This window comes from Chenopodium quinoa, unplaced genomic scaffold, assembly GCF_001683475.1.
Source record: "Chenopodium quinoa cultivar QQ74 unplaced genomic scaffold, ASM168347v1, whole genome shotgun sequence".
Taxonomy (NCBI): Eukaryota; Viridiplantae; Streptophyta; class Magnoliopsida; order Caryophyllales; family Amaranthaceae; genus Chenopodium; species Chenopodium quinoa.
The window spans coordinates 3,475,048-3,493,168 of record NW_018744718.1 but is presented as its reverse complement, the minus strand read 5'-3'; the positions used below and the strand labels follow the sequence as shown (position 1 = coordinate 3,493,168).

General features: G+C 34.7%; 2 protein-coding genes across 2 annotated transcripts; both read right to left on the bottom strand.

The window, feature by feature from the left end:
- Window positions 1–1,297: 1,297 nt before the first annotated feature.
- On the bottom strand, window positions 1,298–7,622 carry LOC110703448 (oleoyl-acyl carrier protein thioesterase 1, chloroplastic-like). Its single transcript, XM_021881259.1, has 7 exons — window positions 7,069–7,622; window positions 5,193–5,326; window positions 5,003–5,116; window positions 4,334–4,429; window positions 2,306–2,393; window positions 2,104–2,172; window positions 1,298–1,833 (listed from the first exon to the last, which is right to left on the bottom strand). The coding sequence occupies exons 1-7, from the start codon at window positions 7,408–7,410 to the stop codon at window positions 1,555–1,557; spliced, it is 1,122 nt and encodes a 373-aa protein (XP_021736951.1). The 5' UTR covers window positions 7,411–7,622; the 3' UTR covers window positions 1,298–1,554.
- Window positions 7,623–9,313: 1,691 nt separating this feature from the next.
- On the bottom strand, window positions 9,314–15,402 carry LOC110703447. The gene is made up of 2 exons (XM_021881258.1): window positions 14,594–15,402; window positions 9,314–11,676 (listed from the first exon to the last, which is right to left on the bottom strand). The coding sequence occupies exons 1-2, from the start codon at window positions 14,884–14,886 to the stop codon at window positions 10,251–10,253; spliced, it is 1,719 nt and encodes a 572-aa protein (XP_021736950.1). The 5' UTR covers window positions 14,887–15,402; the 3' UTR covers window positions 9,314–10,250.
- Window positions 15,403–18,121: the final 2,719 nt, after the last annotated feature.

Below are 18,121 nucleotides of genomic sequence, written 5' to 3'. Positions count from 1 at the left end.
AGCTTTTTTAGCTGATAAGTTGTTAAAGACTCATTGCCCCTTTTAAAGGGTCAGTATTTTTGTGGCTCGAGATTTCAGTATTGTACTCTGATAATTTCTCCTACAGTTGCGAAGGGCAGTGGTTCTATATACCCAAGGATTTGGTTGTTGAAGAGCTCCTTAACATGCTATTCTGTATTAATTTGTATTGTCTGTTCCTAGCGCAGCTGTGCAGTGTAACCTTAATTTTCCGAATAGATTAGAGTTATTTTTCCAAATAAAATTATGAGAAAAAAGTTTGTTAAGAATTTAAGATGCAACCCTTTACCCTTGTATATTTTAAAGGCATAAGCAACAGGAACCTTATATTCATGATTTTTTTTTTGTTTAGAGCATGAAAACAACAGTGACATTGCAAACTTCACCAAACAGGTAAAAGACTTTATTCATAGTTCATACATATACTTCAAGTGTTAGCATAGTCAGGTGCTCAGATCATGGTGCAGCTGCTACTGTTTCAGCATTCGGATTACCCTTGTACAGGCTTCCTTCGAAACCATGGAAGAAACCAAATCTGCCAAAAGGACCAAAGAGAAACCCAGGCTTACCAAGGGGAAAGACGCCAAGGAATGGGTGCCCCAACAAACCAAGTCCTTGAGGCTGATAGACTTTGTCCATTGGCACTTCTCTTCCAGACACGGAACCAGTAAGGACTGTCCCGAGGACCAGGACTAAAACCAGCAATGTTGCTGGCAGTTTCATCATGATTTTTTCTTCTCACTCTTTCTTTAGATATTGCTCTTTTGTATGATATAAACGTGCAATGAAGAATTGGTACATATACACGAGTGACAGAAATCAAAACCTGTATATGAAGTATTGTTGTTCAATATACTCTGCACTGACAAGATGGTAAGAAATGGGGGTGGTTCTTATTTTGGTTATAAATTTGGTAGAATTATTACTAGAATTTTACACAAGGTGAGTATAATCTCCACTTTACAGAAAAAGACAATATATTGCATTCTGTTTTAGTATGTGTTAGTTGTTCAATTAGATGCATTTCAGCTACTTCACCAACTTGGGAAAAGTTTGCTCTACCCTGGAGTAATTTGTATCAAAGCAATTTATTGGCAGTATTTTACCATTATTCTGGGTTAATTCTGAAACTAGATCATTAAGCTGAGCTAATGCAATACACAGTTCATTGATATGAAGCACAGTGAAGATAGAATGTTCGAGGCTAATCAAAATCTTCGTTGTCGTTGCTTCACGGCTGCAAAGTTATGAAGTATAGAGTATTAAGTATCCGCAACTATGCTGGCAAAGGAAACTCATGTTTATAACCAAATTCCCAAATGATGAAGAAAACAGTACTATAAATTGCACCAAATAGGCAAATACTACATACAAATTTAATTGGGCCGGCAGAGGGCTAGTGTTCTTCCTGATTCTACGACGAAATCAAAATATTTATCAAGTGCAAAAAGAACGCAAAATAATATAAATGCAAAATCAACCTCAATAACTAGGGTATACTGAAAATAAACATGAAAAGAAGCAAGAAAAGAATGATCATTGTCTCTGAGGCTTCCTTCTCCATTCAGTGCGTCCTCGGTTGATTTCGGACCCATCAGCAGATAATCTCAACAGATGCAAGAACTGAACACTATCATTTTCGTCTTTAGTTGATGTGGGAGCTCCATTTGTTCCATTCTGTAATATGGATTCATTTAATTTTATTGGTTCGGCACTTGTGAGAGAATCTACAACATCATTACGCTGACACTCTCGTCTATAGTCCAAGGTGATGCTTCGCAACTCATGAGTGTCCACGAGTTCTTCAGGGGTACTCTGCCAAAAGATACACGATGTTAATTGCAAATAATTAGACCATATTGTTTTTACACAAGTACACGCCCACTGACCTGATGGGGAGAGCATAGAAAATATTCAATTAAATATAAAGTTTAGTGTACTCATGATGGCTAAAAACGTGACAACTAGATGAACTTATTCCAAATGGATGAATGTTCACACATGTCTTTTTGGTAAACAGAAAGCCACCTATGATGGAAAACAAAAGTCTGCAAGGAACTCGCAATAAAAAGGACCTCAACTCACCTCCAGAGTCCATCCAATGTAGGTTACATTATTTACATGGTGGTTCATGTCCAGATCACCTCTTCTGGGCTGTATAATATTCGACACACAAAAAGTTTCATGTTAGTTAGAATAGAGAAATTCAAGCAAAAAAAAAAAAAAAAAAAAAAAAAAAAAAGTCACGTTTGTAAGTTGTTTATGCTCAACAATTTAACAATCTTACCACCAGCCCTTGTTTTGAATATTGAGCAGGATCTTCCAGCTTTGATATTTTCTTCAAGCTATTGTTGTTTGGCTCAGGAAATGCTAATCTACAGATGTCAATAAAAAAAAAGCTATCATTAGAATGAGGCATCACATTATATTTTTCAAATTCTAGACAACCACCTTGCATAGTCCACCTAGAGGGACATTACAGAGGATCAACTGAGGAATCCAAGTAAAAGATTTAATTGCTGGGTGAAGGGATAAGCACAGTAGCTAGCTTAGTTGGTAAAGTTGGGAGTGGTGGGAGGTGACTTCCTAAGATTAGGGATCAAATCCCATCTACATCATTGCTCTTTGTGGCTCCCTATTGACCAAAACCAAAAAAGTTTCTGGATGAATAGAATTTTGTTTTCTGGTGAAAGAAAAGGATCTTAACAGGGCAAAACACTGATGAGGCAATCTATGTAAACCTGTAAGAAGCCTTACATACGACATTATATAACATGTAGTATTAATATTGAAATCCCAGGGCCCAGAAATCCAGAACAAGATGTAAGAAAGCAAAAGTTGGCAATCAAATGATAAATTAAGTCCTATTTTAGTTGGAACTCTAGGAGGTTCTTGAAAAAGAATGGTGACAAAAATTATCCGTAAAATAAAGACTTGAGAGAAAAGTATAACATAGCAGCCCAAGGAAGACTCATAAAAGTCTAAGCTTTGCTACAGAAATCCTTCTTTTATCTTTGAGGCAAAGGAAGAGGATGAATTGCTCAAAAAATTGAGAAAAGCTTAAGTGCGTTGTGCTGTAATTGCTCTATCTAAACCTAATGATGATAAGGAAGAAGATTCAGTTAAAAGATTAAAATAGTCCACAGCCAAGATAAAATACACCAGTGTATTCTGATCATTCAAGATGTTTGTGTATTTATATATTTTTTGGAAAGGGGGAAACTAAGGAATGGTTGCAAAAATCCTCCTAAACTCTCATTGCTGTTTATGCTAGCCTAAAGGAATACACAAAGGTTGCTCACCAAAACTAATGCAAAATATACCATCAAAAGTGTACATGGAATTTCTATGTCACTACACAAGGCAATGCATGCAGATAAAATTGTATGAAAAGATAACAGGCAATCCTTTGAAGATATCAGGTGTATGCAAGGTAGAGAAACACTGAAACTTGCAAAAAGATAATGGAAATTCATCTCCAATAGGGGTTGATGCCAAGCAGAACTTTCAGGCATACAAAGTGTACTGTCCTAAAGATTTTATTTGTCCACTACGAATCTACAATGAAGTTTGCCTTTATTGGTGATCACATCACCCAAAATTAAGTATCCAAGTATACAAGTAAAAGACAATAAATAATGAGGATTCCCATTCCTCTCAGCTGTCCACTCTACTGGAACTGTTACACATATTCCCTAAGAATATATTCCTCTCAGCCTTAGACTCAAACGATAACCACCACAAAGCAAAGAAGTTGAGCACAAGAGGTGCAAGAGCATGTAAATTTGCAAGGTCCAATTGTATACTATCTGGTTGTCACATAGATATAGTGAGATCTTATACACAACCATGGCATGCATATACATGGTACAATTGAGCACTTATCCATCTTTCATAACTTTGCATTTGTTTCATTTGCACTTATCTACAGTATATTGTCGTTCATTAATGATTGATCCAAACCAAATCTAGTTTTTAATTAAAAACCCACATTAGAAAACAGCCAGAGTTTCATTGCCAAAGAATTATCACATCATGATTGTTCTAAACGCTTGGAAATAGATTAAACAAGTGATAATTGAAAGAATGAAGGCTTATTAGACACTTAAATTCATACCTGCATACCAAGATTCATATAATGAAAGGGTTCAAAAATGTGATAATGAGCAGTAAACCAGCTAATAAACTACAAATGCAGGATGACAAAAAGGGAAGCATGGTTAAGACTACAACTAAGATACATCAGAATATATTGCAGTCTTCAGTCTTCTATCACACACTAAAAATGCACACGCAGATATATTAAAGGGCTCACCGAAGCTCTTTTGGGCAATATATCAAATATTCCTCGCCAATTTGAGGAGTAACTCTCTCCAACCTTCTTGTATCCATGTTCATCATCACCCACTTACTGCAATAAGAAAGAAAACTGGTAAGCAGCCATCTTCAACAAAAACCAATACAGGTTTTAGGCTTTCTTAAAATGTACCAAAGATAATGGGTTTATTATTCATCAGTAAGAGACCACTTCTCTTTTTTTTTTTTTTTTTTATGGGTAGGACCGGGGGGGTGGGGGGGGGGGGGCGTTGACCATACAAAAGCCTTTACAAATGCCTATATGGCCAGACAACATTCCTATCACAGTGGAAATTAAAAATATATTAAAAAAAAAAAAAATCTTACTCAGTTCCCACCTTCCACTATTGTAAATAATGAACATAGGTCTTCTGAATCAAATTGTGCTTTAGTGTCATCTAATTCAACATTGAAGAAGAAAGGCTAATTCCATAACGTCTACAATAAATTTTTCAACAAAGACAGGAAATATACATCTAGCAAACAATCTTTTGGTAAGGGTAAATCCTTATGTAACTTAAACCTGTATACTGTACAATACACATTTTATTAAGACATCAATCACACAAACATTACCTACAACGAATGAGAGAAATGAGAAGAAATAGGTCTGATGACGGGAAATTACCTAGTAGCTCTTCCAATAACTTCACCATTTGCATAGTCCTTAAGAATGAAATCACGCCTCGTCCCAATTTTTCCTTCGGCTTGGCACCACGTCTCTATCTCAACTACATCACTCCTGCACCACATATAAGACATGTCAATGAATAACATGACCTGAAAAACCTCAACTTCGATAGAAAAGGTAAACATACCAGGCTGGATATCGGTATATCTCAATGTGCATGCGGGCAGTCACCCATATGAGATGAAGCTTTCTCATGGTAGGGGTTGTTGCAAATCCATCAGTTGAAAATCCAACACTTTGTGCATGGTTGCATCCCACTTCCTACATCACAAAGACCCCTTCTAACATTATAAGGGAACAGAATACAGTCTGTATTCATAAAGCAAATCCTGTAAGAGAAAAAATCTCTTAACAGCACTTTAATTACAATAGTTGTTTTTCAAATTGATACCAATATCATGCATCTATGCATAGTAGAGGATATCGGAAAATGACAAAGAAGAATCCGTTCATGGAAATTGCATAAAGAATTACCAGCACAGTGTTACACAATGACTATAACACAGATCAAAGAATAATCAAAGACGTGATCAAATGAGTCTTAGTTCAAAATTTGGCATTTACGAAGTACAAATTTTCAATGGTTCAAGTTCAGTATCTCTTGAACTACGGGTAACAACGATCTTTGTCATATGTTCCTTGAAAAATAAAATGTCTAAGCTATTGGTGTAACAGTCATAAGAAGTCATTTTATGCTTCTTGGACCATAATCACAATCACAGCCATGATCCCAATTGTTTTATGTAAAAGACTACTCCTCCAAATGATCATTGACAAGACCAAAAAGTAAAACATTAAACTTCCTTGCAAATGACATCACTATCAAGAATCAACTGGACAAGCATACATTAGAAACTTTTAATCAAGCTTATTTTAACTGATGTCACCAAAATTCCAGCAAAACATTCATTTAAAAATCTCCAATAAAGGATAAACTGCCAAATTCAAGTCCTCAAGGCTCAGATCAAACACATTAAACAGCCTACATCAAGATCATAAACTAAGAAGGTAGTTCCATAAGATATAAAAATCTTAAATATGAGAGAATTCTAACATCTATGATCCTGAATGATACCCAAACAACAAATAACTGACTAATTCATACTCCATATCCTAATTCATACTCCATATCGCTGAAACTTGTTAATCCAAATTCAGCAATCACCACAAAGAATTTTAACAGCCCAATAATCCAAATTTACCAATAAACATGTAAAAAGCCAAAAGTTAGACAAACTCATAGATCTAATTTCTCAACTACAGCTCATAAACCAAAACTTCATCAAATCCAGCAATCCAAAATTCAGCATTTTACCACTCAAAAACTTGATCAAACCCATTATGCAAAATATATCAATAATCCATGGACCAACCAAAACCAATTATGCTTCATTATTCCAAATTCACCACTCAAAAGCCAAAATTAACCAAAGTACCAAACCCATAATTCCAATTCACCAGATTACTACTCTAAACCAAAATTTATAAAGCTTATTTTACCAAATTCACCACTCAAAATCCAAATTTAATCAAACCTAAGATTCCAAATTCACCAGATTGCTACTCGTGAACCAAATTTTTTTACCAAATCCATTAATCCATATTAACTGATTTAACACTCAATAACCAAATTTAATCTAACACGTCAATCAAAATTCACCAAATTACTACTCAAAATGCAAACTTTCATAAAACTAATAACTCTAATTTCACCATTTAACACTGATAAACCAACACTTGATCAAACCCATTAATCCAAATTCAAAAATCAAAACATAATCTTCACCCACAATTAGAATCTCATTAATTGACACTCATAAACCAGAATTACACCAAACCCATTAATCCAAATTCACCAATTAATCAAACCCATTAAACAAAATTCACCAAATTACAACTCAAAACCCCAAACTAAATCATACCCATAATGCAATATCCACTATTAACCCCTCATAATCAAACAAAAAAACAAAAATTTCCAACAAGTTAAAAGGAGAAATTACCTGTAAAAGATTAGCAATAGTTTCAACAGTAGCAGTCTTATTAATCCCAACTTCATAACTCCTCACAATAAAATTCTCCTTATAAGACAACCCATCTTCAGTCAAGCTTCCTAACCGGAGACGGTCCGCCAACCCGATCGAACCCGACCCGTTTTCAGTTTGGGTAAGCCCATTGTTACTCGTCGTTGAAACAGAAACAGACAGATCAGGGCGTTTCGAGCACGGAAAAGAAACGTTTCGGCGACGATTCAAGTTAGGGAGGATTTTGGGAGAACCCCAGAAACTGCATTGAGTAAAAGATTGAATTTTATCACTTACTACATTGCATGATGAATTCAACATCGTGATTTATGATCTCTGATTTTAATTTTCAGTGATTTTTCTCTGTTTCTATTTGTGAACAAATTGTATAATTTTCGTGGGTTTTAGACTGAGTTCGATAACATCGAAGAAGGGTTTTTTATTTTATTTTATTTTTTTGGCTCTGAAATTTAACTTTTACAATTGGGACGATGGAGTCACTACAACTGTGCAACTCAATTAAAAATAAATTAAAAAAGATGCAGGTGAGAAAAGTCTACTTGTTTCCCATAAAATTAGGAGCAGACTTTTTGGTTCTTTTAGATTTACACATGTGATCGATATTAATAACAGTAAATTTTTTATGGTAAATGGTAAATTTATTTTTAACTCCGTTTTGGGGATGAAAAATAAAATCAATTTTAACTCTTTGGAGTGGTAGTCCACCTTTTAAGTCACCCAAAACGAGTTTTTGCTAATTCTAAATATTTTTTACAGCAAATAATAGTTGTCTACAAATCGATACATTTTTGTCACCCAAAACGAGTTTTTGCTAATTCTAAATATTTTTTGACGTGTAAATCGATACAAAAATGACCTCTAAAACCTTAACCGAATATTTTTGGACGCATAAATCGATGAAAAAGTTGAATCGGGTTGCAATATTCAATCGCAATTTTTTTTTTTAATTTGCTGCAATTTGCAAAAAAAACAATCTTTAAACGGTTGCAATTGACAAATTTTCCTTTTAACTTTAGACAAATACTTTGCAATACATATGCTATTAAGTCCAAAATAAGTGGCTAAATATTCACTATTAATAAATTACAATAATATGTAAAACAAAATCTTGTGAATTAAACATTTAAATGAGCCTTAATTAATAAGTATGACAAATAAAAGGATCAAAGTACAGAAAAAAAAAATTAAGGACATTAAGAAAAGAGTTAGGGTATATTAAAAAGTTCTTCATACAAGACACTTTGATTTCAATAATATGACCTTAGAATTTTATTTGCTTTTTTTTTTCCTTTCCTCTCCTTATTAACACCTTTATTTAATAAATTGAGGCCAAAGGCTGTTACTTGTTCTTGTTATTCAGTGAGTAGTTACTCTGAAGTAGACCCTTAATAATCTACTCTACCTGACCTAATGCTTTTTCATATGTCTTGCCAAACTTTGTGCTCCACCCTTTCCTCTTTCTTTGCTTTCATCTAGAATATTGCTTGATTAAACCTTGAAAGTCTCGACTAATACTCCTTATGTTGCGTCAAAGTAGTTGTATGGAGGAAGGAAATTGTGCTTTTAACACAACAATTAAACATAAATCTACTTAATTAATCATCTAGCTTGACACGATAATTGCGCATGAGGATGTTAGACAAAATGGTCGTATATTTCTAAATATCAACACATTAATGTATAATGATACTCATTATAAAAAAGAAATCTGACAAGAATAATCTCAATTATGGGCAGCTTGTTCATAATGATCACATTATTTGATTGTTTTGAAACGCTGAGTCACTAACTACGTAGGGTGTCTTTCCAAAATGATTGATACTTTGGTGATACGAAATACCACCCTACACTAGCTACATTGGCTATTAATTTTTGTGTGATCAACTTATAACAGATCATTAATTGAGGCTTTCTAACATAAGTTCACTTTAGTTTGTATTATGGTTAATTCATAGAGCATAAAAAGATGGCAAAACTTGCAAATGATAACATGACTATTCTCATCTAAATCTAAAGATAACCTCAAAATCAGCAAACAAAACTCTTAACAATATTTTGCCAAAAATACAACTTTTGCTACTCTTGCTAACAAAAGCAACAGTCTAATAATAATAATAAAAATATATATTACTCCATACTATTTTCCAAATGAGTTACAAGGACACTACAAATTATCAAAGAGGGAGATATTCGAATTTGTAACATATTTTAAACAAACCATCAATCTTTGTTAATAGGCCGAAACCTCATATACCCCCAGTGTCCCACAAAGAGATCAAGTGCATGTTATCCAGATCCTCTGAATTATTTCACATAAAAAACTTAAGGTTTAATATCATTATATATGCACCCAAATCCAGAGGAAAAATGGACCACCCAGGTTTGGTGTCCTTACATGCATAACAAGTGGATAAAGAAATTTTCAGCTTTCTGTTGCACAGCTTATATGCTCGTGTCTGTAATAGAGCCATAAAATTAGTCCTGTTGATTCTATAGCAGATATCTGAACATGAGTAATTGACAGTTTATACAACGGTTTACATCAATACATGGACCATGCTACCACCTTTATATGTCCTATTATGTGCAGAACAGCTAATTTAGTGTCTGTATGAGAAAACGTTGCCGGCTAGTTTGTCGTCTCTCTCTTGAGATAGCCGATGTGGTAATGAGCCCAAAGAAGGGGTCGGGTGTGGATTGGATCTTCTGAACTCAAGGTTGGGAAACCGAAGAGGACATGAGGTACTAAATTGTACCATATGTCCATACTCCACGATCCTCATGTCAGCTAGCTTAGTTGATGATAAGATGTTACGAGAGCTGTATATAACATTTTGATTGGTGTCAAACTGTCAACGACTAATAGCTGCAATTCAATTTTAGGCATATGTAATTATGTATTACATGAAGAATGAGAAATTGATAGTGTACAGTGGAGCTACAACATTTCTTTCTAATATTTTTCTTATTATTCAAGAGGTGCCTGTCTACAAGGGTGGTGACAACAAATTAGTTACAACTTACAGTGTAAGAAAATGGAAACAATGGCAAGCGGCTTCACTTTTCATGTACCACAAATGAAGAGTTATAACTTTATCGTATATCCTTTTATCTTCTACATTTCACAATCTGTAGGTACATCAAAAATTCCACCTAGGCGAAGAATTTACTGCAGTTGGCCGAGGCCTGCTTGGCTGTGGCGGCGGTGGAGGGTGCTGCTGTTGCTGCTCGTTGTTCCGCTTCTTCATGATAGAAGAGACTGTAGGACTAAAATAGTCCATTGTCTTGTGAGATGGAGCTCCTTGTGAGTAAGTCTTTCTCGGCTGCATAAAACTTCTCTGCTTTTCCAAGGACGATGTTCTTCGAGCCACAGGATTCCGGTGAACAGGACCCCACCTATTGTAGCTCACACAACTTTGGCTCCTCCCAACAGGCTGGAACTTCCCTTCCCTAGGGCTAGTATAATTTCTGCTTTCAGCAGTTTCTGCTGAATACAATGTCTCTCCATCACTACTCTCTGCATCTCTCACTCCTGAGACCCCTACTGGTGAACAGCTAGACTGCACCTCGCTCTGTGCATCACCCACTGATCCAGTTGAGCCAGTTTCCTCCATCACTGCAGCCTCTTTATATTTCATTTGGTGTTCCTCTTCTCTTTCCACTTTGTATGAACTTTGTAAAGGAGCTTCATTCACACAATTCTCACCTGAGCCCGGGAGAAGATCCTTTGAAGGTTGGGTTGGTGGGGCTTTAAATATTCTTGGAGGGAAGTTGATATCTAAGAGTTGGATTTGTGTCGTTTCGTTCTTCTTTACAGGATTTGAAGTGACCTTTGGTGATTCATAGATTTCTGGAGTTGGAATTCCCTGAAGGTGAGTGGTGCTACCATGTGGTTGCAAGACTACCTTTTCCTCCTCACCATTGTGTCCAGCAGCAGAACACCCTTGTCCAGACTGTTCTCTAGGTTTTGATACGGTATTTGAAGATGATGTGGTTCCCTCAATTTCTTCAGTTGCCTTGAAAACTTGCCTCATAGTAAAAGAAGCACAAGAATGCTCACTTCTATGGCCTGCTGACATCAGCCTCATCAGTGGCAATTTTGGTTTGCTTAGGTCATCAAGGCTGCCTTCCCAGTGCTGATTTAGCCAGTCATAGATGATTGGCATCGGGATGCCAAATTGCATAGGAAGATCCTTCTTCCAAGATGCTGAAGAGGATGATGAGGTTGAAGAAGATTTGGTATTTGGTGAGGTGGCTAGCTTCATTGGATCACAGATCATGAATGCAAGGTTGCCTTGCGAATCAAAACCAGCAGATCCAGGGCTCCAAGTAAAGCCTTCAGTGGATAGTTTTATGAGATTATCTGTAGCTATAACCACTTTCCCTTCACCCATGGACAGTTCTTTTTTCTCTGCGTGCCCAAGAAGATATACAATGTTGCCTAATTCGAGGTTTGGTTTAGAACAAACTTTAAAGTGAGGTTGCTGACCATGTGCAACTGAATCTCCTTCAATGGTATCTAAGCCCACAATAGTAAGATCAAGCACTGAACTGGTGATGAAAAACCTGAGAGCAGTTTCGGAGTTACAAAAATAAAGGATCAGTTAATAGAATAGATGACAGTATCTTCTAGTCATAGACTCATAGTCTGAATCGTCAACCACCGGAGCAGATGAACTAAATAAGGAAATCGCCACAGATGAGATAATTAGGAAATCTTCCAACATATTTTACTTTACATGTATAATTTTAATTCCTAATACTTCGTACTCACTCACCTAAAAACTAACAGTCAACTAGTCTCTCCAGCAATTTCCAATACCAACGTGCTTCGAACCTAAAAAATTTAGCCTACATTTCACTGTTTCATATATCTCTCCTCGTCACGTAAGTCCTTAAATCTAATCATACTCTTTTAAAATCCAATGAATAGATAATCTACTAAATTTTCTTCTGCTTCAGAGGTGATTCCATTTATTCAGAAGCGGCTTCCAACAATTCATAAATCACAATCCTTCTAAGAAAGTAACTTTGTCATTCTTCCAAGAGAGCAACAATAATGCTTTAGAATCCAGATGAATACACTAGGTTATTTGAAAAAGAAATAGCAAAAAAACCAGAACTGAACCTGGATTTTATTCTCAGTTTAGTGAAATCTTTTATTTTCCAGTATCCTAAATAAGTAGTGTATTATGATCTATGAAATAAAGTTTGGTTAAAGCATGCAAAACATCAAATTGAGGTGATGGGACATGCATATATAAGGGAGTAGGTTTCAATTCAAACAAGTTAACATACCATATAATGTCCCTAAATCCATATATGGAAGTTTGGTTATTTGTTAATTAGCACAAGTAGATTGGAGGTTAAAGAGTAAGGATGGAAATTGGTATTGGAGTTATATTAAGAAATTTACAAAGAGATTTTCGTCACTCAATATGGTTTGTTATGAAAAAATATCGTAATGTATAATGAGATTACTAAACAGACTAATTAAATACCTTCCATCCTTTAGATATGGCAAATTGGTCAATTAATATTTGGTTAGATTTCCTACCTCTAATAACCCCGTCACAATCAAAAGATAATAAGAAACCTTAAATCTTAATCTCATCCCTGTGTGTGTGTTTGTGTTTTTTTACAAAAAAAAAAACTAAATCCCACCAACCAAACATGAGAATTGTCATTCTGAGATCCCGTTTGCTATTCCCATCTTTCTATCCCGTTAAAAACAAACGGCCCAGGTACAAAATACCTCAACAAGAATCAAGCCTATAATCCTATATAACCACAAAGTCTTGCAATTCTCTGCTCAAAACCTTTAACCAGGATGATAATATGGTCTGCTTATATACTGAAAAGGCACACTCCATCAATCGTTTGCAACTAAAACTTATTCAAAGTGACTACATTATAAAGGAATGACACTGACAAGTCTACATTCACAACAACAAAGCCTTAATCCCAAAAATGCATACACCTAATAAGCTTTACAATATCATTGCTTGGAACCTTTACCATCAGAAAAAAATCAATAAATAGGATTTATAGAACCGATTGCATTCCAAGTATCACTCCAAAATTAGCAGAGCAAGCCATAATTTCACCTACATAGTGGCCATGTGTATTCTTATATATCCAATTGTATTAGCTATGCTAAATCAAAACTTCCAAGACTAGCTGAAACTCCAACATATCTTTTAATTTTCCATGCCAGGAAACTAGGAAAGCTTCTTCAGTTCCTCCATGGCTTTATCAACCCAAGTTATTCTATATCAACCTCAGCAAATATCATAATTACATTATAAATAGCTCCACAAACACATCAATCCCAGACCATCTCCTTAGTCCTTATATAACAGAATCTTCATAAGGTCATTTTCAACCGTTCCATCATGCTTTTTATGTCTTCAAAACAATAAATTTCATAATCAATCTTCATGCTCAACAGCCAATTATCATACTAAAAATTGAAATCTAAAACGTCAATACAACTAAGATTCTCCTTTAACCTCTCCTTTCTACTAAGCTGATCAAATGCAAACCTGCTATCTGTTCAGTGGACTGGAATTCTCAATCTGTCTATCATACGCCTGGTTTACCAACCAAATCCAGCCACTTACATGTCAAACATATCACAGTTTATCACATGCTCTAGCACTTACCTACTCATTTTGTACAACCTGTCATGACTTATGACCAGCAAGGATTCTTAGAATCTGAAAAGTATGTCAGATTATTCTATATACAACAGATGGGCCCAAAGTAATAGAATATTTCCCTTTCTTGATATGACATCATAGTTTACCACATGATTACCATAGTTATCTTACACATCCGATATTCCAAAGCTCTTAGCACAAATTTATACTTTAATAGGCGTAAAAGGTAACGAGAACATTTCAAATTAAAGCATAAGTTTTACTAGTGTAAATCATTGCTCCACAAAATGTGATCTCCATCAATTTCACCATCCTGAAACTCTAAATTTTAAATCATAAAGCACAAGATTTCTTTATTGAATTTTTTTATTCATTTTCAAACTTAACAAAAAGCAATCAATGATACAGATTACTATCTTTTAAAAAAAAGGTTATAGTAACTGTTCATAGTAACTCAAATATCATCAGAATCTTCAATAAGGTTAAAAAAAGGATGGGGTCTACAAATTTGCAGGTCAATTACTACACCAAACTATCTGTAATTTTTTACAATTACCTTCAAATTTCTCACATTTTAACTGATAAATTCATCATATCCCAATTAACAAAACTATTCAACAAATCATTTCTTCTCAATTAACACTCAAATGAACTTGAATAGTAATTATAACCCTCAAATCTGGCAAATTTACAATCCAATTGAGAACAAATAATAACTGACACTACTAAATTGCATTCAAACAACAAATCCCAGAAAATTTAACATCAATTTCCCAACAAAATCATAATAAAATCAAACAAAAGATGATAAGAAGTTTCACCTGTGAGGCACAAGAGTGGCAGGAACACCATTTTGAAGCCGGATCTCAGCAGACTCAGCAGCATTAACAGAAGGAATGTTGCCATGTGTTGTCAGAAGAAGGTTCCTGTGAATCAAAAACCCAGTTCCAGAAGCTTCTCCGCCGCCACCGACGGAGCTTCCAGAGGCGGAAGAAGCTGAGGAAGCTGAAAGTTTCGCCATTGCTGAGCTTTTAGTAGTAAAGATGGCAGCTTTAAGTCTTTCAGACTTACCCCCACCATTGCAAAAACACCAAGATTCACTCAACACCCTCATTTTTAGCCAACTTTTCACCCAAAACTCAAAAAATTGAAATGGGGTTTTTGAGATACAATGTGGGGTAGACCTTCAAATTAAGGGTTAGATCCAAAGAATTTGGGGCATTTTGAGAAATGGGTAGTTCATCAAATTTTCTCTCTCTTCCCCTTTTCAGCTCAAATTGGAGTTACTGGGATTAAAATGGAAAGAGAAAAGAAGAAAATTAATTTAAGGAAATAATCAGAATAAAGGGCAGCAGAATAATGGAATATTAGGGAATGTTTACAGTAGATAGAAATTGAAACTTTATTTTAAGTTTTCTGAAATTGATGGGCAAAATATGAAAGGAAGACTGAAGAAAGGAGAAAGGAGAAAGGAGAAAGAGGATTGTGACCTTGATTGGATAGTGAAGGGTACCAACGTGAGTAGTGAAGAGTGAGACGTGCTATGAACTAAACTCAATTTTACATCGTTTTCTTCTTTTAGATGTGTAGTGAATTAATTTAGTTATGAAGAATTGAAGATAGAGTTTGAAATATTAGTCCATCAAGGACTTTTGAATTTCTATATATAATTAACGAATAATTATTACGAAGTATATATCGGTTTAATAAATAATATTTCCTCCGTTTCTATTTAGTTGACTCGTTTGATTTAGGCACAGTGAGAGAGATTGAAAAAGCAAGTGGGATAGTTTATTAATACAAGGTAAATAAAATTACCCCAAAAGGAAACGTGTCAACTAAAAAAAACTTGCTAAAAAGGAATACGTGTCAACTAAAAAGAAACGGAGGTAGTAGTTTGTGAAAAAAAAATGATACAGAGTAGTACTTTTTTTTTTTTTTTTTTGGAAGAATCAGAGTAGTACAATTTTAAATAGTGAAATGTTTATTATGTTTGGATTTTAAAGATAGATAGAGTTTGACTTTCATTAAATAGGAATAAAAATCAATTGCACAAGTATTTGAAGGATAATTGGTAAGAATGTAGGATGGTAATGGTACAATATGATTAGTGGTACAAAATAAGCTTGATTTTTTAAAAAAAAAATGGTAAGTAGAACCCTGACAATAACTCAATCCTAACGGTTTTTTTTATATGATGTTTACGGGTCAGACACTTGAGAGTAAAGGGGAGAGTAAGTGAATCTTTACTCCAAAGGCCCAAGTACCCTCACTTGGTAAGGTTGGGTGAGCCAACACTTTAATTTGTTGGTACAAAATAAGTTTGAATTACTTAAAATCTTATATGTAGTATATGAAATTGAGAGTTTGACCTTGCTATTTGTCATTTTGACTAACTGAATTTGCCAAAAAAAAAAAAAAAGTGTACAAAATAATATATGGATTTGTTTTACTTGTAATATATAAATAATACAAGTACAATATATGGTGAAAGTAATGTAAATGAACAATATTAAAAGCCAATATAATGTAATTATTTTGAAACGAGGAATTGAAATTATTAATTAGTGATTCAATATCAATTATTTTATGATCTTACTCAATTCTCTCTAATTCTATAAATCCACTTAATTAAAAAGAACTTAGGGCTTGTTCTCATTGACTGAACTCAGCTGAACTAAACTGAACTGAGCTGAACTGAACTGAACTAAACTAAACTGAACTGAACTGAACTAAACTGAATTGAGCTGAACTGAACTAGAATGAATATTTTATAAGAGAAGGAAATTAGGAGCTGAACTGAACTGAACTGAGCTGAGCTGGACTGAACTGAACTGAACTGAATTTCAACGTAAGAGAATAGGCCCTTAGTTTGACAATTATTCTTTATCATTGAGGACATTGATCAGAAACATTAGAAACCCCTTTTCAATTCTTCAAAAAATCTCTTCATACAACGGAGAAGCATGCATGCTAAATAAAGATAGCAACCCTGCCTTTGTTGGTAGAAGAGAAATGTTGGTGATGTTTAAGAATAGAATTGAATTCCAAATTATTAGTATAATCACTATGATATGAAGTGCATATAAATATTTATATTCATTGAAATTCCTATAATCTTTATTCATTTCTCCTTCCTTTTTACAAATGCCATGTGTATTTAAGTATTTTGAATAATTGTTTAGATTCTCCACCGTCCTTAATGTTTGAGTGACAACTCAATGAGGAGAAGAGTTTACAGTTTACTACACTTCTTTTCATCCTATTATGTGACCATCATATCATCTAACCAACATAATAAACCCACCATAAAAGTTGCTTACATGTTTCACATAATCACATTTATTTATTGACTACACTAGCTCTTGAGAATTTGGTAAAGTTTTGGGTGAGACTGACTCACGTGAGTCCACCATCTTCATTCTCTTTATTCCCCTTTCTCTGTTCTCCCTCATCAATGGCGTCCAGATCCTCCACCACTCTCCGCCTCCTCTCAACTTGACAACAATGAATCTCCTCCAACCCCCCCCCCCCCCCCGTAAATATACTCTCTCTCCTCCTGAACCTCAATCCAAAACCCTAAAATAGATGAGTTCATCTGATAGCAGCGAAACGAAGAGTATTCTGTCAAAGTAGGGACAATGAACAAGCCTATTTCGAAACCTTAATGGATGAAGGAATCTGATTTCCTCCCTTCCACTCACTTCTCATGAATTTCATTCTGTTTGGGCAATATAATTTTTTGATTTTAGATTAATGGAGAATGGAAAAAATGTCAAATTGGTTTCCTCCATTATTGAAGCGACTTTGAGGTGATAATTTTTTTTTTATAGTAGATTACCAATTTCAATGTATTGTCAGTTTCATTAAGGGCGTGTTCGGCAAAATATAGTTGTGAAGGTAGTTGTAGCTGTGGAGGTAGCTGTTAGCTATGTAGGTAGCTGTTAGCTGTGAAGATAAATAATTTAGATATGAGTGTTCGGTAAAGTAGTGGTAGACTAGCTGTTAAATATAAAAATCAATTTTTTATTTTTAAAACTATAGATTAAATTTTCAACAGCTACTTGAAAAGCTACCTCTAATTTCAAAAGCTAATGTTTCTAACTTTTCACAAAAGCTACCTCCACCACTAAAAGCTACCCTAACCACTACTTTGCCAAACACTCACATTTTTTGTTGAGTAGTGGTTTGACTTGGTCAAACCACTAAAAGCTACCTAAAAGCTACTCAAAAGCTAACGCCGAACACGCCCTAAATGTTTAGTGTCAGGTATTAGATTAATATTGTCAAGCATTAGATTAGTATTGTCGAGTATTAGATTGTCAGGATTAGAAAATTTTAGTCATGAA